This window comes from Sparus aurata, chromosome 17 (genome assembly GCF_900880675.1).
Source record: "Sparus aurata chromosome 17, fSpaAur1.1, whole genome shotgun sequence".
In the NCBI taxonomy this organism is placed as follows: Eukaryota; Metazoa; Chordata; class Actinopteri; order Spariformes; family Sparidae; genus Sparus; species Sparus aurata.
Window position 1 is genome coordinate 19,197,968 of NC_044203.1, and position 24,882 is coordinate 19,222,849.

At 42.7% G+C, this 24,882-nt stretch overlaps 1 protein-coding gene across 1 annotated transcript in view; it reads left to right on the forward strand.

Annotated features, from left to right (window-relative positions):
* The first annotated feature begins 16,231 nt into the window (after nt 1–16,231).
* nphs1 (NPHS1 adhesion molecule, nephrin) overlaps nt 16,232–24,882 on the forward strand; it is a 46,810-nt gene continuing 38,159 nt past the window's right edge. Inside the window, exons 1-2 of the mRNA XM_030392804.1 lie at nt 16,232–16,334; nt 20,417–20,510. Of these exons, the coding sequence (XP_030248664.1) occupies nt 20,447–20,510 (64 nt within the window). The 5' untranslated portion in view covers nt 16,232–16,334; nt 20,417–20,446. The remainder of the gene's footprint in view (nt 16,335–20,416; nt 20,511–24,882) is intronic.

Consider the following 24,882-nt stretch of genomic DNA (forward strand, 5'->3'; position numbering starts at 1 on the left):
TAGGATTAACATCTCAGCTGCTTCTTTATTTATATGCTGTAACCTCCATATAATGTCCTCCCAGTGGTACTCCACTTTTCAGGTAACTAAAAGCAGACGGCGCTGAAATTGGAAACAGTCTAATTCATAACTCGGTTGTCCAAATTCAAAGCTTTCTGTCTGACTGCACCTAAGTAGTCACCTCACGTCTCTTTGGAGTCTTTTTATTGTCTTTGTGACAAGACAGAGGTGGTTGAGGTCGGATATTTGAGCTGGTGACCACAAATGCCACCTGGATTTGATAGTTTTCAGAACCAAATTGAGCAGCACATACGCTTCTGAAGCCGCCTTCCTCGTACTGACTGGAACCTGACACTGCATCTGCTGACATGTTCTCATACATACCTTAACGAATGAATAGGTCGATTCTCTGTGACTCCTAAAATGACAGATATGAATGTTGGAGCAACAGGCGGAGCATTGTTAGCGCTGTGGAAAGGTCACTGCATGGTTATGTTTATGTTTAAGGATAGGATCATTATTTGTGTGAAAATGCTAGATACATAAAAGCTATGTTACGTACATAGTGTAACTGATACTGCCATGTTAGTGATTTTCACAGAACATCATAATTAATGTTGTCCCAGGACCATCACTGAAACTGACCAATCACGCTGCTGATATCATAGCTTTGAGACTTGTCTTGGTGTTCCATCATTTCAACCTCTGAATCAGTGACAAACACATCTAGAGCAAGATACTGTGTTGATGTGGGTGATGTACAGAATATAGGACTCTCACACAGGACATAGTTTGCCAGTTTGTTGTAGCTAATGCTAATGCAAATGCTGCTAATTCTAATGCCACTAAAGCCAATGCTACTAATATAGCCTATTTTAATGTTGCTAATGCTAGCTAGCAAACATCAGGACAATACAGTATGCTGGTCACATCCTGTAGAAATCAGCCATTTTTATGCATTTCTTTCCCATAAACTGGTGACCACAAAGACTCATGATGCTGATACCACGATACCAACACCGTTATTCTATTGACAAACCTTGTTGGCGCTTCATCAGAATTCTTACACAGAGAAACACATGATTGGTCAGTTGCAACGGTGGTCCTGGAGCAACATTAATAATGATGTTGCAGGAAAAACACCAATACAGCAGTATCAAATTGCGCAAGTTGTCGCGAAAGTTAAATAACTCACCGTTGACCCACAAGCCGTGATCTCCTCAGTGAAGTCCTGTGTTTGTTTCACCCATGGCTCCTTCTGCAGACTTGGTCGCACTTAAACTACATAGCCTTACTTCCTCCTTTCCTCATGTCGTAATTACTGCGACTACTAGAGGTCGCTGCCTAACAGCAAACGTGGACATGGGTTGTGTGAAGTTGCTTGCAGGGACGACCTACACGGCCATGTTTGTAGCGAGGATGGGCTGGTTGATACACCCATATGTTTTCTGGCTCTGCTCTTTATCGTTCCCTGGAATCCCCAGCAGAGTCAACTGGGCAGGCACAGGTGTGAGCAATTAGTCGGATTCAGTAATGTACTCGCCTGCTTTCAGCTCTTTGCTCTCCTGAGTCTCAGACAGGGTCCATTGGGCAGGCAACAGTGCAATTAGTTCAATTTGGTAGCGTCGATTCATCCAGCAGCAGCCCCCGATGCACATTTTCACTACAATAAAACACAGCCCTATGAAATAGGCCTAATCCTCACTCTGGCACTGAAGTTCTGCATAGCGTTGAGTGATTCCACAGTGTCAGCCTAAATATGCTCTCAGAATGCAGCCATGAATTTTTGTTTGAAGACATTTTTAGTTGCTACTAATTAAAGTTAGAGTTCTCTGATACATTTCATCTGCAGAGTGCAAAACAATCTAATGTGGGAGGCCCAATTTCTAGTTCTTTATTACCGAAATGATGACTGATTAATTTACTATGAACAAATTAATGAGCTCACACCTACTGTATGGTCAAAAAAGCCTTCTGTGGCTGTGGGAGTTGAGATTTTTCATTTCAGAGAGACAACTGCTTTTCAAGTCGTCGATATATGTATTTAAAGGAACAGTATGACATTTTGGAAACTTATTTTCCCTCCCGCCAAGAGGCAGATTAGAAGATCGATACCACTTTCATGTCTGTCTGTTAAATATGAAGCACAGGATCTTACCAGGAAAGGGGAGGAAATGTGCAGCCTGTACAAATGTAACAAAAATCTGTCTTTTCCAAAACTCACTAACTAACACATTACTTCTCAACACCTTGAAGAATGACATTCTGTGGTTTTAAAGGTCCAAAAATGATTTCTTCCCAGGTGGGTTCCAGTTGCCTTGCAACATTGCAGTGTTAACAAGACTTGTTTTACACCTGAGTTTTTGTACAAATCAAACCACCAAGATATCACGTATCATTTACTGAGCTTGTGCTGGAAGGTGGATTTTGTCCCCTTTGGACAGAACCAAGCTGGCTATGTTCATCTTTGTGTCTATCTAGCTGTAATAGTGCACACTGCTTAAGAGCAATAAATGGACTTGCATGGCTCGCTTATAGATTTCACTGCAAAACATTTAATTCTGTTTTTATATATATTTTTGTTCTAGGAATCTAATATCCTTTGTAGCGGTGGGTTTAAATTAATTTTGCAGCAGTACGAATCCCAGAGTTCCCACATTTTCACATCAATACTCCATTATTACTCTGCCTCCATTATGACTGGACGTATGTTAAAATATCTGGCATGTCTGTTTGGGAGTCCTACAATAACCTAAGCCCGGCTGTGAAGATTTAAGCAAATAGCATTTGAGCCAAACAGACGGTGCAGATACATAGCGCACTTACCCCATTCACAGTAATTGAGGTGCAATCCCTCCTCCATATGGCATATATTTGCCATGCACACATGCACACCCAATAGCACCTCCATACACACATGTTCATAACCCTTTAATCAATTAGTCTTTGGATTGCACGGGAATGTCAGCTGGTAGCAGTCATGAACCCCCTTCAGTTCCCCTCTGTCACACACACACACACACACACACACACACACACACACACATAGGCAGATCACACTAAATCTCCAATCCTGCTCCCATCATCCTCAGACACCATGCCTCCTGGATTATCTATAAGAAATATTTATATTGCTGACAGAAACTGGTGAAAATAAGGATATTGCGCGGGTTAAGCAGAGTAATGCACGTCGTCAATACTGTTTGTTGAGACTGCGTGTACGAATCCTCACATTCTTTTGCCGTGTTTGGTCTTTAAACATGCAGATACCTTCTCTTCAGGTTACATCTGTCTGTAAATGGACCCTGACCGCCCACCCACCCATCCACCCAGCAGCCCCCCTTACTCGCCACCTTGGGAGATCAGGAATGCATAACCCGTGATGTTCTTGACCGTTTGCAGTGTTTATGCAGCCGGCACACTCATTTAAATAACTGTGATTACTTTATTTCAATATGTGTGCGTATGTGTGTGTTTGTTTGTGTGTGTGTGTGTGTGTGTGTGTGTGTGTGTGTGTGTGTGTGTGTGTATTACTGGGGGCATGTGTTTGTGTGTGGGAGAGAAGAGACAGAGAAAGAGACAGGTTACTGTTCCTTGGCACTTGTGAATTCTGTCGATTATGACAGCATGTGCAGTCTTGCTTATTTGTTATTGTAGAGTAAAGTGTATGTTTATTTTAATAAGGCTTATAATGAATGGCACTATTAGAGTGCTGGATTCAGGAATGTGCACAGGCGGAACAGCACTGATTGGCCATTGAGATTTTCCAGCCTGTTTTCTTAAGGGGGGGGGCTGCTGCACTGGGGGAGTGGTGGACAGGTCTCAGGACTGATTCACATTATAATTAAAAAAGTCCAACCATCCATGTGCAGTTTGTTTCTTTATCTGCTCGGCACTGGAAGGGAACCATTGCATGTCCGTGCTTGTTATTCTGACTTCATAGCGCCAAGCCTCAACAGTTCACAGCAGCGCAGCAAAAAAGCAAAACAACAAAAACATTAATCATAAGTTATTCAATCTGGAAAACTGTTTATCTTTGGTCCGTTTTCAGCCTCGACGGAATTCACACTCCTCCGTTTCGGACCGGTCATGATGCAGTCAGAAATGGGATATAAAGACTTTTAATGGAATTATATGTTATTTATCTCACTTGCACCTCCTACAGATATTCAGTGTATCTTTAACAGATCGGACTCAAATGTTGTTTGCAAACACTGGTGATGCAGCTTTAATCAGCTCGTTCTCCTTTGTCTTTGCTGGTTTTCTCACAGTTTTGCAATTAAGCAAGAATTTCTTTTGATGTTGATTGCCCCCTTCTCTCTCATTGCTTTTGTCTGTAGTTATTCAAATGAGAGCACGGCGACCCGGCATACCACCCTGTACTGTGCCCGCTGAGTTTATACCACTACTATAGAGCATAAACAAAGACTGTTTAATTAGGTGCCTTGCACTTTATTAGTCCTTAACTCATACTTAACACGCATGCACACACACACACACATACACGCACGCTAACACACACACGCCAGCATCCCTCTCAAATACACACAACACTGCCTGCGTTATAGTCTTAACTTATTGAATAATGAGGCTCCTGCTCGGCTCCAACAAAGAATAGTTAAACTGCAATGAGGTCCAACTTGTGTGTGTGCGTGCACTCGTGTTTGTGTGTGTCTGTGTATCTTCTTGGATGCTGACAAGGGGGAAGAGCTTGTTAAGAAAAATGTTTTCTTGGCCAGGAAAGAGCAGCTTTTTGCTAACTGGCCTTTTTTGTCAGGATAACAAAGAGAAGCGGAAATATGCGACATTTAAAAATCTTAAACTGCTGAAACATATGCAGGCCCATGTGCTGATGTCTTTTGTCTTAACTGCTTGCTTTTCTCTAACTTAACTTCCTCCATTGTCCCCCTTTGACAACCTCGGCCCAGTGGACTCTTTAGGTTGGTCACCATGGAGACCCACCCTCAAGTGGCGTGGGAGTGGTGCGGGTCAGGGGAGGTCAAGCCGAGGGACTGTTTTGGCAAACGGAGCATGCTTCATTAGGCCTTTTGGCTTGGGGTTCATTAAAACTGCAGGAGAGGACATTCCAGGAGACTCTATTAACCAAGCAGTCTTGTGACACGCTGTCAGGCCAACAGATTTCAAACATCTTGTGTTAAACCGCCATGCCCCGCACCGCTGCCTCCCCCCCCCAACACCGTCCCCTCAGACACAAAGGCGCAAGTGCACACACACACACACAACACATGCCTGCACACACACAAAAACAAGTGTAGCCTTCACAAACACGTGGACACTCTCACGACTCCCCACGTCTTGCGGCGCTGCTGCCACGCTCTACCCCTCACCCTGCCTTCACAATAGTCTCCATCTGTTGGCCCGTTCAACTTTCCCTGGCGGTCCTCTGGGGGTTGTGAGTCTGCAGGTGGAGGACATCACAGTCACCCCGCGACTGCTCCTGTGACACCTCCAGATCAACATAGATACTCAGAAGGAGGGCAGGAGATGGAGTGCCATTCGGGGAGTAAACTTTAAAGGAGGAACATTTTATGCAGGATGAAGTAACACAAACGTAAGGGTGGATGAAGTTCGGATGATTAGGGCCAAAGTGACAGAATGGGAGGAAGTGGAAGATGGCACAAGGGGAGAATAAAAAGAAAAGCATATGCTCTGCAACCCAGTAGCAGTCCATATATTTAATCTTATTGTGCAAGAGGAGCACAGGCCAGATAATGCGGCCAAAACGACTGAGAGAATCCCATCAGATCGAGCCGCGTGATATAAGTAAATCAAAACACTTTGGTTAGATCAAAAATGCGAGCTCCGCCACTTCAGAGAGAGCCTGTCAGATCAGTGCTTTTTGCTGTCCGCCGCATAAGCAGGTATAACTGGATTATCCTTGTGTTTCGGTTGGCAAGCCTTATCATGTAGGCTCTACGGTTGGCCAGTTCAAACTGGGCAGATTACAGTTTGCAGAGAAGAGGTTTAGCCTCGTTTGGAGCTCTGATATGTTAATTAAAGTGGATTTTGTGAAAATGGGACGGGCAGCATGGCAACTCCACCTCAACAAAGCCATAAGCCCATCTGTTGGCAGAGGTGTATTTAGGCCTGATTGTGTGTGTGTTTTTTTATGTCTGTGTGCTCTTGTGCTTCTATCCCTGTGAGAACCAGTGTGAGCCTTCAGAATGAGGACGTATTTGTGAGGTGAGGTCATTTTGGCCTGTGATTGGTTTTTGCAAGAGGCCAGTTTGAAAGGGTGTAAGGATCCACAAAATTCTCTGCTCTGTTGGAACTATCATGATAGCTTTTTAAGACATATAACAAAAAGGACAGAAATAAATGTGTTCTGTAAAAACATGTAATGTGTCTGATGTTATCCTTGACTGCGTATCCGCACTGCATTGTGCTTTGGTCATCTTATGTTATGAATTGGCTCCGTGCAGCAGGTATGTGTTCAGGTCAATCTGCACTGGCCTATTGACTTTTCTGCCTTGTCGCTGTGAGCCAGCACAGCTAAAATAAAAGTTGGTCAGTTTTTTTTTTTTTTTTTGATGACAAAGTCAATAAAATATGGGGCACACTTGCAGGCGCTCTTTCTCTTGCAGCTACAGGGAATTGGAAGGAGCATTTCTTACATAGTTGGCGATATATGGTTTACTAGTGTTATTTAAAGGCTGTATTAAATCTAACTGATGTGGATTCAAAGTCAACATCCTTGTAATGAGGAGTAAGAGCCAGAACACCATGTACAAAAAAACTTGACAACAGTGGCGCTGACTCAAACACTCTCTACCACTCATTTATAGTGTTGAAGAGAGTTGTGCTAACATTAGCATTACCAGCTAACCCTAGTACACCCTATGTTCAGCAACACTGGGTGGTTTTGTTGCCATGTTTGGCTCCTTGCACCCAGATGCTGACCCCATGGGCTCTATTTTCAGTGGCGGCCAGTTTTCCCCTGCTGTCACGCTCAGGATGGGAAGCTCAAAAGCTGGCATGATGTTAAGCTACTGTGATCCAGGTTGCAAGTCATAAACGTGGGGCAAAATGACAAATTGTTATAATTTCACAGTTACTGATTGATTATACAACAAGTAGTTCCGACCAAGCAATCTGATTGGTCAACAAGACATTTTGACCATGCTCAAATCAGCATGACAGCACGCCTGACTCATTACTCAAAATATTACTCCGCCAAGTCTGTGGCAATAGTGTATCCATCTCCATGGCAACATAGTAACTGTCAGAGCTGGAGCAAAAAAAATAAAAAGTACGGTTTGAAATTCAAACTTTCTGCCGTAAAATATTCAGAGGAAAAGTCGGGAGAAGCAGCCGCTAGATGTTTCTCTGTCGACCCCAAGACAGTGAGAGATTGGTGATAAAATAAAACGGAGCTTCATCGTCTGTCCGAGGAGGACAGCAACAGGGCCAGGCTGCCTGCTGGAGGGAGGAAGAAGGCCAGCGAGGAGCCTGAGATAAACATGCGGGAATTAGTTATCAGCAAACGGGCACGCCACGAGAGAGTGTCCCGCACAATGATCAGGGCAATGGAGAAACAAATGTCCGCCACCGTGAGTGACAGCAGAGATGAGGAGTTTTCCGTGAGTGCTGGTTGGCTGAATCATTTCCTCCGCCGCAACAACTTCACTTGCAGAAGACAACTATTGCCCAGCAGGATGACGGAGAATTCACAGAGAAGCTGGAGAAGTTTGTGACATTTTCATTCCAGATTTTTGAGAGGAAGGAATTAAACGCCTGTCCCAAATAAACGCCTGGTCTGTTAAGTGATTGAAACAAATAAACGCCCCGACTATTATTTATTTTCCCTTCAGTGTGAGAGACACTATTGTGATTGTGGTGAAAGCGTTTTATAAAAAATATAAAAGAAAAAAATCACCATCTTTGTTATAACTTGGGCGATAAAAATAAGCATTTTCTGTTTATCTGTGCAGTATTGATTTAGTTCGGGAAATTCCAAGACCGCGATAAAACATTAGCGTCAGCTCAGAGTTCATCATCTGGGACTAGAAAATCCTTTCTGTTGCTAGGTCGTTACTAAGGGTTGGATTATTTGCTGGAGTGGTAAACTACGTTCCATTACACATATGAGTCTACTGATGTGACTGATTTTGTTTCAGTTATTAGTCAGACCCCATGTGTTTCCATGGAAACGCGACTCACACTCGCAAAAACCTTTAAAATTTGAGAGCAAATGTCCATCAACATGGATATATTTTGATTATTAACATGGATATATTTTGATTAACGTCATTTGAGCACTTCAGTGCTGCCTGACCGCATCACTGTCGTGCTCAAATGATGTTAAAGCACACCCTCTCGGGTAATATTACTTAATTAGCAACTACAAGAACTGTGTTTGATTACACCAATTGTTTCCACTTCCAGGATGCAATAAACATCCGAGATGTGCGTTGATATTTTAGAATTAATTGATACATTTCCTAGCATAACCTGTAACCCTGTCAAAAAGCAATGTTAGCATGGACGTGGTTGAATGCTAACATTAGCCGTTGTCTAAGAAGCTAATGGGTTATCAAATATGTTGTTTTTCGTTGAAATGTTGCCCGATCTCCCTGTGTATTTACTCTATCCAACATCTTTTCAGTTGAAATGATAACAATTCATCCTGGCAACCTAGAAAACAGCAGTTTGACATTTGAGCTACCCACCTAGAGCATGATGTCAGAGCAAAATGGCCACTATGTGAATATGGTCTATTGTAACCCCTACTCAGGTGGGCACTGAAGTTCGACCCACTCTGGTGTTATGCTGCCCGCTGTTTGTATGGGGTACAATTTCAACGAAGGGGGCATTCTTACATATTGCACCTTTAAAGAAATAAATCATGTTTAATTAATGTTGAGTTCTTGCATTTTCCTGCAGTCTGCTACCTACGCCTCACATTGCAATAAGCAGAAGTATTTCTTTACAAAAAACAAACACAGCCGCTCTTTGCGATTAAAGCAGCAAATTTAGTCTCAATTCAGCAACCACAGCGATGCATTTTGAAGAAATTACCGGGCCATCTGCTAGACTATGACTAACCTCCAGACGACAAATCTGAATTGTGGCTCTCATTTCAAGACATATTGTCCGTTCAATACATAATGCGTGCTGAACCGAGAACCCCTCTTAGCAGAAGCTTTGCCGTGGGTGTCAGGTTGATGTAATAAAGCTCCTCCAGCAGGCGCTCTCACTCGGTAATCACAAAAAAATGTAAACTGAATTTGAATCATCGAATCACTCCTTTGAAAACTGCACTTCAGTGACCTTCAGTCATAAAGGGGGAACAAAAAAATCCTATCCTCCTGAGGTAAAAAGGTGCCAAATCCTCACCTCTGTGGTAATGCTAGTGCTGCGAGGGAGAGGTGGGGAGGTGCATTACTGCTGACCTCGGCTCACTATAGTTAAAGACACAGTGGTGAGAGTTATGGTTAATGGCTGGTGGAGGAATGAATCCAGTCAATGGGGGTTCTTTCACAGAAGATATAAAAGTAGAAATATGTGCGCAGAGGCGCATACACATTTGTTTGTGTGTGCGTGTGCAGTGTATGTGGGTGGACAGCGGAACATAAATAATAGAACACAAGGGTTTTGTTATTAAAGTGGCCTTTTATTGTTTAATAGCTTTTGTTAAAGGCTTGCTTTGGATCCATTCAATATTGTTTCTTTCCATGCCTTTTTTTTGCCCTCATTTTTAGCTCGCCCAGATTTAGCTCAGTTTCATCCTCTAATCCTTCTGTTTTGTTAGTGACACTGGGAGAACAGCCTGGGCTGTGTGGCTCAGCCCGCCTGTCAAAGCCTATAACATCTCTCGCCAGGATCAGGTTATTGCCTGAGCTCTGTGTATCTTTATATTGAATTGCTTGTGATAGGAGGCTCTGGTGTGTGTGTGTGTGTGTGGGTGTGGGTGTGGGTTTGTCTGTGTGTGCCTCTTTGCACATATGTTTGTGTGTGTGTTTATTGTGCATGGATGAGGTGCCTCTGAATAAGTGAATGGGACACACCAGAGTGGATACAACAATTGTCTTTTCTGACCTCAAATTTCAATATTGTCCCCTTATGCCTCCTCGCCCGCTCCCTTCCCAACCCGTTACTGTGTTCCCCGCTTTGCTCTCCATTCGTCCATCACCACGGCGGGATGATAGATGGGGTGGTGGAGACTGCGAACGTTAAAGTTTGTGGGCCGTGGACGGACAGCTCGGCATGAATATCAGTGGCACAGAGTAAGCGCTGGGAATTGGATGAGCGAGAGCGAGGGAGGCGTCAGCACTTTCCCTCCCATGCATTTTCACTCCATCGGATTGAGTCTTATTATCTGACCCGGCTTCTCTTCCCTCCCTAACCTAATAATATTGTTTCAGCGATCCTGTCCGGCCCTCTGACCTCCTGAGTTCACGCAGGAATGTGTTGGATGAAGAGTTCCCCTTTGCCAGAGATGCCTTTTTTTTTTTTTTTGAGCTTTTGCTACTCCCTTGGCCCTGGTTTGATCATGTTGATCAATGGCAACTTAGTGATTTATGCAACTAGTCCTCATACCTAAACGACTGAATAGGTTGATTGCTATTAACTCCCAAATCTTCATATATGACTGTTGGACACTACCAGTGATAGGCAAACTGGGCCCTCGTTGTCATTTGAATAACATTGTGAAAGGTGTGGTTAGGATTAGACACTGAGACCTCTTGGGTTATAATAATAACACTTACTTTGGTTATGTTACGTACCTGACATTAGTTAAAAGGGCTCTGTGGAACTTCGGATGTCAAGACATTGTCAAGATGGAGGACATTTAGTCACTAATTATTTTAAGCTACCTACTGTTGCTGTCAGTTAGAAGACCAGTCCATCGCAAAGAAATCCACAGTCCAGCACCATTAAACAACTCAAATGAAACGTCTATAGGCTTGTATAGGCAATCAAGGGAGACAGGGAAGGGCACGTTGGCCACTAAAAAAGTGATTATTTCATGTAAATTGCTCCAAATTGTGACATAGAGTGACTTTAAGTACACTACACGATCTAAAATTAGTCAGCCTCAACTTTTGACTTCACACAGGACACCTGATGCTCCAAAACTGTTTTGAAAACGGCAGGCACTTTCAAAAAATACTTGGCAGGTGATTTAACCATCTGTCATGGGCTAACCTCAACCAGTTTGATCAACAATAGGATGACGCTAGGCAGCCAGGCCCCTTAGTAGAATAGCAATAACATCTTTTTCCACCAAGAAAAGCTTTTGGGCACATTCCTTTCTCTTCTTTCGGTGAAATATACTCCAGTTCTGATACAACTGATTCTATAGTTGCTACGTCTTGAGGAGCAGCCGTTTTTTTTTCCACGCAGCGCCTTCTTTAGCTGGACGTCAATTATCTATAGCAAGCCTGTGGCTGCCAATGGTTCCTCATAGGGAGCTGATTGGTCGAACAACTGTATTGAAACCTGGCAAGATGAATTTGCGACCTGCGACCACTTTCACCATAAGCAGACTTTGTTGCTCTTTGTACTACATCACCTGACTTCCTCCTTAGCTCCCATATTTATTACCACTAGAGGTCGCTGCCTAACAGGAAACGATGTACTGAGCACAGATGATGAAAAAAATGGGCACTTTTCTGTCGAGGGAGGGCTGGTTTTATTTTTACAGTCTATCTAAACGGTACTGCAATTGAATAAGCATCATGCAGCCATCAGTTATATCCCTGTATCTAATGCTGTTTATTTGTCTGATTAAGATTTTTATCAAATATAGCCCCTCTCACACACGCTCAGTAAGCCTCCTCATGTGGTACTCCACCTAGACAAAGATCTGCACAGAACCTCATCAGCGAAATCTCATTTGATTGGCCGACAGTGTTTGTTTGTTATTAACAGCCGAATCAGAGTCGCAATATCAGTGAATTAACATGGTTATGTAGGAGCTTGTTAGGCGGCTGAGGTAAATGGGGGAGATTTGAGAAATAATCCCTTCCCAATCTGGGCACCACAGCTGGTTGTCTCAAGCCTCTCCATCCATCCCGACACACACGCACATTGGAACACACACGCACGCACACACGGCCAGCTTTGAACTCCACGTCGCTGCCAAAATGCAAAGGGACACAGGGATGGGGATTGAGGAGGAACGGCAAAAGAGTGTGTCGGTGTGTTTAATTGGGTTTTTCCAAAATCCGTCTTAACCCCGATACATGTCCTTCCACATGCTCCGGCATCGCTTGGTCTACAGGTCACCCAAGGCACGGCAACTCGAGAATCCCTCCTTGCCAGCAGAAGCGGGACAAAGTTCATGTCTCTATTCAGACTTCACCACAATAACAGACTTTTGAAGAAAGTGCTGCTGCAGGGGGATTAAGCAACTATCTATGCTGTCAGACTTTTTAAAAGTCCTCTTATCTCTGTTTGTGACCGTTATTTTAGTGATGCCTGTAATTGTCATTTCTGGTTTCCGGTGATGCATGCTCCCAGTCTGCGGCTGCCTGTTAAATCTCCTCCCCTCCGTGTTCAACTGGGAGCCAGATTGGCTGGGCTAAAAAAGAAAAAAAAGAAAAAAAAAACATGTTGACCTTGTCTACAGATTTAGAACACAGAAGCATCACTGATATGGCAGCTGTACTATGGCAGGCAACAGAAGCCAGGGCTCCAATCAGATCATCAGGTCAGATGGCTGTACTTAATGCCGAGGCTCAGGGTGTGGATGTAATAAGCTTCGGCTCGATGCACAAAGACAATTTTTGCAGGCCTTTGTCAGAGCCCTCACGAGTCTTGAATGGTTACTAAGGCCCCTTTTTTTTTATTAAATTAACCACTCCCTAAGAACTGTAGGTACTGAAGTTAAATCCTTCTCTTGGTGTGGATCGCACGTCAGTCATTGAACATCTCTGCCTCTCTAGACTGTAAGCTACTGACTCCAAGCTGTCATATTCTCATTCTATAATTAAGCTTTTTTTTTTTCTTTTGTTTTGACAAGTGACGGAATCCGAGCTGCCACATTGCTAATGGCGATCCAAATGATTTAAACGCACAGTATGTAATTTCTGCTGCGAGGGGTCTCTCCATCCAAACAAAACACAAGGCCTAAGTAGTGTGGGATCATGGCAGTTGTAGTATGTATTGTTAAAGGAGATGTATTGTGCTTTCATGTTTTTTTCTTTTTTTGTTTCCTTCATTGTGTTATATAGGTTCTTGTGCATGTTAAAGATCTTGAAAGTAAAACAAAAAGTGCACCTCTTCCACGGAAAACACTTCCCCTGAAGAAACACCTCGTCAGTAATTCCGTCTTCGGTTCCTTGACATCTTGACATCGCACTTCATCACCATGTCACACATTTGCATAATTTACACCAAATTCAAGGTAGATGTGTAGTTGACTAAAAGCTGAAAACACCACAGAGCCGGTGAGCGGTGCTGGCTTGGGCAGGTGTGAGCTGAATAGACAGATTGAGCATGTAAACCTCTTCTCCTAATTGCCCAAAATAAAATTATGTACCTGAAAATGAGCATAGTACGTCTTCTTTAAAGAACCACTATTGCTGATGAAAATGTATCTACATGGCTCAGGCAGAAATATTAATGGATGAGTTAATGTAATAAAGTTGTGTTTGTGTTACGTTGAGTCACTTTTGGATCCTGGCTTCCTTCCTCACTCTGTGATGTATCATCGGATGTTTCCCTGTAACTTAGTGCGACCAAATGGAACACACCGTTATCTTGAGTTGAATTATGGATTCATGTGGAATGAAGACTGATAAAAAAAAAACATTTTGGATACTCAGTACACAACTCACAGATCCAGACATTCTAAAGGTCCAATATGTAAGAACTGGTCACCTTTCTATGGGGCAGAGTTACTGCTAACTGCTGCTAACTGTAGCTGCCATTAGTTAGTTCAGCTAGCTCCGTTAGCTGTGCAGCTAGCGGTCCACACTTTACATGTTGGGGTTTACACCGCTTGCAAAGGAACTTTAGATCGGGATGGGATTAGGCTAGCTGGTTAGCATGCTAACTTCAGTGGATATCTCTGCAACACAATACACTGACGTCACAATATCAAAACTGTTATTTCTACACATTCTGTTGATCATTTTAAATAATTTTGTGTTCTTTGTTATGTTTTCAACAAAAAAAAAACACATATTGCAGAAATGTTACATATTGTATCTTGAAAATAAGCCCACTACTCATTGCACCTTTGGCACAAATACTGCACACCCCCACAGGCATGCACAGGAATTCAAACACACAAAAAAAACATCCCAGGCAGTCTCACTCCTACTTCACATATCTGAATCAATCTCCTGGACGTGACCCTATCTTTCCCTCTTCCACATATTGTGTTGCTTTCCACCGTAGTGCTTATTGCTTTCTTTGATTACTCTTCCTCCTCGCTCTCCCTGCCACACTGGTCTGAGTCAGTAGACTTCCTGTTGGTTTTCAAAACACCTCTTCATGTCAGCCTTCCTTCCTCCCATCTCTCCCCTTTCCCCTGATCCTCCCTCGTCTTCTATTCATCACTCCGCAGCCCATTTTACAGTACCTCTCTGTCTCCTTCCTCCATCCGTTTCTCTCGCTCCATTACCTCACCCGTCCGTGTCCCCTTCATCTCACCCTCTGCCTGTCCAACCTCCTGACATGAATTCTTTTTACCCTCTTACTGTATTTCCCCTCCTTTTCCCTGCATTTCTCCCACTCGCCATTCATCTTCAGGTCCTCTGTCCATCTCCCTCCCTCCCTCACCACCTCTCTGTCAGGCCCCAGCTCGCTCCCTCCTCTTCCTTCGTCTGGCAGTGGAGCGGCTCCACTCTTGCTGACAGTGCTATTTGTGTGAACTGAGTGCTGAGCTTCACAGCCCCCTCGCCTCCCATTGCCCCCCCTCCCCTCCCTCTCCCCTCTGCAACAGCCTCTCCTCCTCATCCTCCACCCTCCCTTCCTCCATCCTCCCTCCCTCCTTTCCTCCTCATGCCTCCCACCTACATACCCCTCCAGGCAGGGGAATTAACCTTCCAGCCCCGGGCTGCTGGGCTTAATGACTGTCTGTGGGGCCGGCTCCGACTACACAACCCAGCTGCTAACATCTGGGCCACACACACCCACTGACACTGCCTATACACATACACACACACACACACACACACACACACACACACTGGACAGTAGCACTGTGCAGCATGCACAACATCAGGTTACAGTCCTGTACCATTATAGGAGTGTGCGTCATTATCATTCATCCCTTATTGCCTGCCAAACGAATGTGGGAGTTTCTTCTACAGACACTGGCTTGTCTTTCATTACTGCATGGCTGACCCATAGTGGAACAACAGATGCAGCAGCGTAACTGCTTTTGAATTGAGCAAACAGCCTGTCCATACAGTCCACATGGAGCCAGAGCACAAGTGTGGACCATCAGCAGATCAAATGAAAAATACATGCACGTGGAAAATAAACATGACCTTTAAGTTGTCTTGCTAGAAGAGCTTTCAGTATGTTCCACTGAGCAAATGGTGGTATTCTCCAGCCACCATTCAGTTGGAAGTATATAATTGACTAAAGGGAGATGTGGAGGGGGGGGTGAGGCAATATTTATGAAAAAAAAAAATCAAATATTCCTCCGTTGAAAGTGAATTCTTTGGCCTGTCTCTGTCTCCGTCTCTGCAGCCGAGCACATCACCCCAGGAGTATTCAGTGTGGGAAATACAGTTATGTGGATACTCCCGACACCATTCATTATGTATGAGCGTAAATGTTACAAACTAGCAGCTGTGAAGACGTCCATGTCGCATCTGTATCTTTGAGGGGCTGCGCTGCTCCTTCCAACCTGGCACAGTGAAATGCTAAATAATGGGATCCATGAATACTTCCCAGGAAGGAAGGCAGGGAAGAAAGAAAACTACATCCATGTTCCTCCGCTCGCTGCAACTTTATTAAGCTGTTTGAGTTAATTCAATCAATCCTGCTGAAACTGAAACAAGAGGTCCAACACTTGGACACTGCTGTGTGGCTGTCAAACTATCAAAACATTCTATAAATCCTTTGAATTGCCATGGCGTTGTCATCATTTTCTGCCGTTTATTTCCCGTTCAGGTGACCCCCTTGTCACCACCCGTCACCGACACTTTTCATATGCACACCTTCCTCCGTTCTTCAGTCTCCGCCGCTTCCTCTCCCCCTCTCTTCATCTGTTTGCCTCTGTCTTAGACTAAGGAGTGAGAGAAGGGGGAGTCCCATTGGCATTCTTTAACATCTCCGCTGCTCACTTGTGTTCAGAGAGCCATCTGTAGATCAGGAAGACGCTCCCGAGCCTTAGCGTCACTCAACAGGTAAGCACAGCTCTCCTTCTCTCATGCAAATCCACACACCTATTCAAAGATTTGTGGTACCCCCCCCTTCCCCCCTCTCTCTCTCTGTCTGCCTGCTTCACTCTCTTTCGCTCTGTGCACCCTAGGCAGGCAGATGCGCTTGAGTTGGTGGAGGTTGAAAGAAGGTTTTGCCTCTCTGTCTCTCAACTTTTTCCTGAGGAGAGCAGGTGTTTGAGTGTGTGTGTGTGTAGCGAAGTCAGAGTAATCCAGTCAAACTCGAAAACACTGCGAGCTGAAGGAGAAGCCGAGCACACAAACACGCACCTCGGGTTCCTCCGAGTGCCTCCAGTCTGCACTGGACATTGTCAAGCTGCTGAACTGCCACAGCAGGTTGATGGTGAATGATTTAGCCCGTCTATCCTTGAAGCCGAGGTCTGGTCCGTCGCTGTTTGGTACTCCTATCCAGGGGTCTCAATCACACTGCTCAAAGAATGCCACGTTTTAATGCACAATCAATGGATTTCAGATGTGATTAGATTCTTGGTGATAATCTAATCTGCATCTTTTAGAAAACCCTCTTTATCAGCACTTCACTGTTACGGCAGTAATGGCTTCACAACGCGGCGTCTCTAAGCTACAGTAATTAGACCCACAGGCAACTGGTGAGATCAGTGAGGAGTTGGGTTGTATTAAGATGTAGGACCACGTCTGAATTGGGCGGCTGTGCAGAGGTTGAAACTTCATTTTCTGCACATTGACTGATTTCATGGGGTTTCACGTTAAATTGGTCCAGGATTGAGTGTATTGAGTCGTTTGATGATGTTATGAAAGACGCCATTAAAAAAAATCTACCTGTCGGGGTCACGCTGAATGGTTCAGCTACCTCTAATGCCCTTGCGGGGAGAGTGGCAGCCTTGTCTCTGAAAGCGAATCAAATTTCAAATCAAACTTCCCTAATTTGCATTTGTAAGAAGCTGGTGAAGAACAAGGGTGAAGAAAAGAGAGAAAAATCTTTGGCAATGAGTGCCGCTGTGAAATATGGGGGTTTTCTTATATTTGAGGACAAATTAAATTGCCATTCAGTCCGGTATTTATCTAATTTTACATTTCGAACGGCTGCTAAATGGCACATCACATTTATGCCACAAATTCTGCGATGTACCAGGTTCTTCATTCAAGGAAAAAAACATGTTTCAGCAACATTCTTGCGACTGACTGTATTTTTTTAAAGCATTTGAGGTTGTTGTTTGCCTAACTAATGGGAATGTGGGGAGGTCAGGCAGGTTGTGTATGCCTTCAGCGAGAGAATGAAAATGGTGACTCATGAGCCTTTTCCGTGCCGGCCGAACCCCCCTTTTTTTTGCAGGGGATACCTGCTGTTTAAGCTCTAAATCCCCAAGGTACAAATTAAATGTGGTCTTTTTTTTTTTCATTGTACTAGACAAATAAAAGAAATCCAGCTCTTCTTATTTTCAGTGGATGGATGACTGTAAATTCCAAAGCCTCCGAGACAAAAGTGTCAACATTATGCAGACTATAATGATTGTGGCTGTGTTTACCAACATGAAGCATTAACGGAGACAAAGAGAAGATGGGCACTTTTAACCTCAGAAAAAGATTTTCTATTCATTGAAGAGGGGAAGTAATTGCCCTTGTGTGTTCAAAGAGTATACTGGGGGCTCTGAAATACACAAATGTTTTGCGAGCGAAAAAAAATAATTGAGTGTGAGTTAATTCTTATCAAAGCCTGTTGGAGTGCAACTAATCGACTGAGGGGAGATGCGTCAAAGAGCTGTTGCCTTCAATTCATTTTGTCTATTCAGATGAGAAAATATTTAGTTTTCAATTAAGTAAATCACTATTATTTGTTCCACTCCTGCAGCAGATAAATTGAAGTGATTACAAACTGACTTAAAATCCACAGAGGGCTCTACCAGGTCAAAAAGAGTATTGGATGCAGTGGCTGCAGACACACAGCACGGCCTGCTGATTAAATTCTAAACTGGATCCTACACAACAACAGAATGGCAAGACCCTCTGTTGCTCACACTTTTATACATACATGTACACGTGAAAAAATGACCTTGCGAAATACTAATTCTGTAATACCTGCATGACTTTTCTGATCTATCTTCCATAATGTGAAGCTGTCATTAACATCAGGAAACTAGCAAACGTTTAAAATACAATACTGTTAGGGTATGGTAAGACCAGGCAACTAAAACACTCAAGGTTACAAGACATCCACATATAGTACAATGTATGACACTGACCCAAGAGCTTCTGCCTTGACACTAATTGTAAACATAGGTTGCTTATAGCTTTTGTTATTACAGTGTGCAATGCTGTTATTCTAGAGGGACTGTTCTCTATTCACTCCAAGATCCATATTTCATATCCTGCTTTTTCAAGCAGCAAATGGTTTCCATTCATTTAAAGCTGCAGTGTAAGACATTGTAAAAACTGGCCATTTAATTCATACTTTAAACTAGAAGGGGGCAGCATCTCACCAGAGTCACCGCTAAATGATGCTAACTGTAGCTGTCATCTACTAGTTGGCTTAGTTAGCCGTGCAGCTAATGGCTGGAGGCTGGGAGCCCCGAGCAGCTGGGGAGTGTTGGTGTTTACACCGCCAGTAGCGCAGGAGTTGTTGACGGTGACGGACCGGGTCTAGCTGGTTAGAGTGCTATCTTTAGTAGATGGCTTCCCAACAGTATGTAGAAGGCATAATATCAAAACTAGTATTTCTTTACATTCTGTTGAGCATTTTAGTTACATTTTGAGTGTTGTCAACTGAAATTCTTATGTAAATGAAAATCAGTTACCTTCGAGCCCATGTCAAACGAGTTCACACACTGTCGATTAAGCCGATCACCACTGGATAAATCTCTGTATTTCGTAGCAGGTGTAAAATGTTCGAACTTGACACCTGTCAAATTCCTATTCCAAAACAAGTAGTTGGCAGCATGTCACCTAACTGTTAAATGTGGCGGCCATTTGCTAGTTAGCTCAGTTAGCTGCACAGCGAGTGATCCTCAATGTAAAGGCACATCCACAATATTAACATTAGTAAGACATGTGGATTATATGGGAAAGTATTAATAATCAGGGCTTAAAGTTGTCAGGTTTACAGATCAATTATACTACCGATTCTAATTAGTTGATGGACAACATCAGAGTGTTAAAAAGGTAATAATTAATGCACCTTTAAATCGGGAGTCTGATGCGAGTTTCCGCATTGGCGTATTGGTAGGAATGTGTTTTATGTCACCTGGCGTAGAGCTGAAGTGGGCAGCGATCCCAGAGAGAGATGGACAACAAGCAAATACATGTGGCTCCATGAGCACAGCAACAGCATTTGTGTAATTGCTCCCACGGAAAGAAGGGGGCGACAAAAGTTCTGCATTGCCGGTTTAAAAATCAAGAATTAGAATTTTGTCTTTCTGACCTTTTTTCGGGACACTCGGGAGCTCATACCTGCTCTGTTCGTCACTCCCTCGGCTGATCCTGAATTATTGTGGTAAGAGGAGCAGAAGAGAGGCCATGCAGATGTCTTCATAACAACTTACCACAAATTCAAATGTACAGCCCCGAGGGCATTGTGCAGCCCTTGTGACTCATCAAGAGACTAAAACCAACCAAACCACCCAAACACAGAAAGCTCCTCTACATTCACTACCATAAAAAAAACAGATTATCCATGTCAAACTGATTCCATATGTATCACTCTGATTGTGATTTTATGGTTATAAATACTTGTAACATGCCTCGCAGCTGTTTGATTAATCAATCAATGGATTCATGTAAAACGTTTGTTGTGTTGTACGCAAAAGCTCGTGACTTCAGACGAAGTGAATGGTAAATAGTACCACAAACACAAGCTATACTATGTTGTCAGATAGTCGAACCTTGAAAATAACCACAGAAATGTAAACATGAAAAGACTTGTTTTAATTTAGTAGCTTCACTGCTGGACACAATAGAAAATGCTTTTTAGAAGAAAGCACCTACTATATCCACCTTGTGGTTGTCACAGAGTTTATGTTTGTGTTTATTTCATCCAGTGTTGTTTTTCTTTTTTTTTTTCTCCATCCTCGTTCCAGGATTGTCGAAGGTCAGGTGTCAGTGGTGAAATGGACTTGTTGTCAGCATGGATTGCGTCTACTTCAGCTCTACCCTTTCTCTGTCTCATCTGGGGTAAGAGAATCAAATGTCACCACGGTGCTATCATTACAGTAACCGTGGCCTTTTCAAGTCCCATATGTGTTCAGGCCTTTCAGCAGCGGGGACCTTGACTTTACGAAAGCATTAATTGAATAACGCCACACAGGTTTAGAGTGATGAATGAGCAGTAAATGTTGAACAGTTAACCTGCTTAATCTCATACTATGAAAATCCTGTTTAAGACACTAGCGTCCCTGCAGTATCAGGTTTACCTTGGCATCTATTAACCTTTCTCCTTTCCCTTTTTCCTTACTAGCATCTGAGCAAGAACAGCTAGCAAACAATCACTCGAAGAGAGCCATAACCTCACTTTCAATGGTCATCGGAAAATAGAAACTGCATCACCCATCAAATCTGATAGATAGTGCTTAAAAGATTTGGTGACTTTGGGGCGCCTCAGTAGGCCCACAGGTTATATTTCTGCTACGATTTAAGATCTTTTTCCAGAGTGGTGTGATCAACCACAACAGGTTTAAATGTGCAATGTGTAGGAATGGACCACCTGTTAAATTCATACTCCCAACATATATGGGGCAGCACATCACCAGCGTAACGGCTCACTGCTGCTGTACTAACTGTATTCTGTGTAAACATCCATGACTGTAGTTACGGTTAGCTTGCTAGCTTAGTTAGCTGTGCAGCTAGCCAGACTGCCGGGGGAGTTTTGGTGTTGACACGGCTAGCACAGGAGCCGTGGGAAATAAAGATCGGGGCAGTTATTTCTTCACATTCTGTTGATCATTTTCAGGAAAGTTTGAGTGTTTCAAACTAAAATCCCAGTTTCCCAGTTTGGCTGTTATAAAGCAGATGATATGCCATCTCTGGAATTATGGACTTTTCTATTCAAAATTCTTTAAGATGTTTGTCTCCTCTTTAACTGCCTCTCTGACAAGACCACAACCACTAACATCATTATTGTTACCTGCCTCTTAGCAGTGGTGGGCAAATTACTTCCAATATGTAATATATTTCACGTTACTAGTTACTTGTATTTGAAAGTAATAAGTTTCTTTACAATATTACCTTCTTTGTAGAGTAATAAGTTACTCATTACTTTTTAGTTACTTTCACCAAAATAAACATTTAGGCCAAGGCATTACAAAATGAAGGGGAGCAATATTTTCTCATGGCGAATAGTCCTCAGTTAACTGTAGTTCCTCATAAATTGATTGATTCATTGATGATTTATTGTTTTATGTCTTTTAAATTAAGCTTTTTAATATTTTCACTTGTATTCTTTTAATCTGCTACGAGTATATGAATTTCAGTTTACACTGCAATGTTTTAAAGGTTGTCTTCCGTGAATGATTTTTCCTCAGACACTGAGACACAAATCTCTAGTGTCTCATAACTTTATATATTTCTATCCATATTTTTTCTTAGTGAGGGCTTTGTTCATTACCACCCACAGTCTCATTTTTGGTATTGTAAAACATGGAGATGTATTACTTATTGTTTTACTTAACAAATTAAAACAATTTTTAATCATTGAATCACCCATCACACCATCTCATCTTAAATGAACTATCTTTGGAAATGTGTTTATACCTTAACCTTAACCTTAACAATAGGACTATATCATTAGAGATTTGTTTTTACCTTGTCACTTAATCGAACAGGGATTTTGCTGACAAGCTTTTGAAACGCCGGCGACTCAACTGAGGCAGCGCATCCTCCACGACATACTGTTTTTTCAAAACCTCCGCCTGTGCGACAGCTCGGATTGTAACGCATTACCGGACTCAGTAACTTTAATAATATTACCAAAATATAGTTAGTAACACGTTATATTACTCCACTACTGCCTAAACATTATATATTACGGTAACGTGTTACTTTTGTGATGCGTTACCCCCAACACTGCCTCTTAGTCAATAGCATATCAGCAGCTAAATTTTTTTCACTCAACCAGCAGCATTTCATATACCATTCTCCCTATTAACAGAACCTCATACAGTATAAAGGAACATTTGACTAACCAATGTATTCATGGAAACAGGGACCTCAGTCACATACTGCTCAAGTTGTAGCATGGTCATAGGGTTATTCCATGTGACCATGTTGGCTTTTCTACCAGCAGTTGTTGTATTGCCTGGCTTAGCTCAAGGTAAATCTGTCCAATATGAGCAGTCTGGTGCTGTGCATGTTTACCTTGACAGATTTAATACACTGGGTATGTTCCTTCCGTTTTCACCTCTGACACCAAATAGTCTCTACAGAAAAAAATAACACCGACATCATTTCACTTCTCCGATTGGTATTATGTGCACAGCCTTACTAGTCTCCATGGTGATTACCACAGTGACTTCCAGTTCATGGAGCTCACTAAACATAACCCTAAGCCAGCTGACAATATAGAGGACAACATGATGTTAATGACTTACACTGCTGCCCTGATGACAGGGGGGGAAGATTTTGCTTTAATCAAACAACAGACAAATAAACACTTTTTGATAACATTTGAAGACAAGGTGCCTTCTGTAGCGAGAGAAGGCAAAATGAATGTAGTTATAAGGGCTGGGAAGCGTGCATGTATAATTGCAGACATCCACTCTTGAATAAGGAATACAAATCAATATTTCATGGCAGACATTCTGACAGGTTACAGCAGGAAAGCACAGGTGTAATTAATAACATTAATTAATGATGGATGCATTCTGTTTAGGTGTTTGCAGTTCCAGCGCATGCAGGGAATGTGCACGCTTGCGTCCTGGAATGGCTCACCGAGGCACTGGACTGGAATCGAGCAGTCATTCATGTTATTACTTGTTTACACGTGTGAAACATCAGGTCAAACTGTTTATCATTAAATTATGCCTGCTTCCCCCTCACCTTACAACTGTATGGGTCAAATACTTGTAATGTGACAGGGGACACTCGCAGCAAAAAAGTCAGAGAGAATAATCACCTCCCTTGGCTTTACTCGCCCCCCCAAAAAACTGTATTTATAATAATACATTTCTGATGATAAAATAAAAAGACATTAAAAAACCTTGTATAAACCTTTATTTCAAGTGACTTTTTGGTTCAAAGACATCATTACTGGCAACAACAAACACGTCTCTTGATGAGGTATTAACTTCTTTTGTTATGTTTGCGAGACAACCATTGAAATGTTTATCTGTGACATAAAATGTAAGCTAAATGTGTCTGTAGCACAAACAGAGAAGAGTGATTTAGTTAACTGACTCAGCTACACCACTTACAAGCGATACGTACCCTTCACATCTGAAATGATACTGGTGTCAGCAACGGTTCCCCCAAACGGAACCTTCTTTCATCTCTGTAAAAAAACAAAAAAGTAATTTGATCTGTAAGCTAATATTGAGTCCAAACAGATGCCAGAGTCTTGAGTTTTGGCTCACACAAGTAAAAATGCAAAGCTAACATCATAAGCCCAGTTATCTCCAACATCAACGTATACAGCTAGCTATTTCATTGCCCAAAGATGTCGGTGATGTTTCATTGTCCATGGAGGGTTCAACTTCTTCACTGCAGGCTTCACATGAGCTAATGTTAGCTGTGGCTGCTGCCAGGGACTTGGCTTTCAGGCTATCAGACACACTAGGCCTACACTCTTCCGCTTTTGAATACTGTATATTTTGTGACCAGGTGTTAGGATGTTAACCTCGCCCTTTAGCTGAACAAATATTGCGTTGAGTTTTGAAAAGCTCAACCACACTGCAGTACCTTGTCGCTGTTGCTTTAGTCTATCTGCAATAACAATAATTTACTTTCAGTTGTAAAAACGCGATGACACGTGTTATCTGCTTCCAGTTCTGAAAAGTTTATCGATGCTTGCAACTACGGTTGCCACCTTCGATTTTTGGAAAAAAGGGACACTTGACCAAATGTTGCAGCGGGGGGGGGAGGGTCAACATGTCAAAATGAGGACAGACGCACAGTAATTTAATCATGTGTTAATACATGTATACATAAAGACAATAACAACCAATTTGTTGTATTAACACAACTGGAAAAATTTATGTTTTGCAATCTGATTACTATGAACTCTTGGGATGAGGATGCGCACACACACACACACACACACACACAAGCACCCCTGATGCTGATTGCATAAAAGTGGCGATGGCTGCAGGTTTTCATTTGTTTGATATGACACTTTATGCTTATTTGTTTTTGCGTGGATTTTCATTGTGATTTTAGAGATTTTCACCGGACACAAAACACATATGGCGGAAAATTGGTCCCCCTAGATTGGCCGTACCCATTCAAACTCCGAAAGTTTCGCCCAGTCAGGATTGTAAATAGTATATCAGTTTTTTTCGCGCTGGTGGCTTGCATGTATTTGCTCAATCTCCTTCCTCGTCTGTGATCTCTCTCA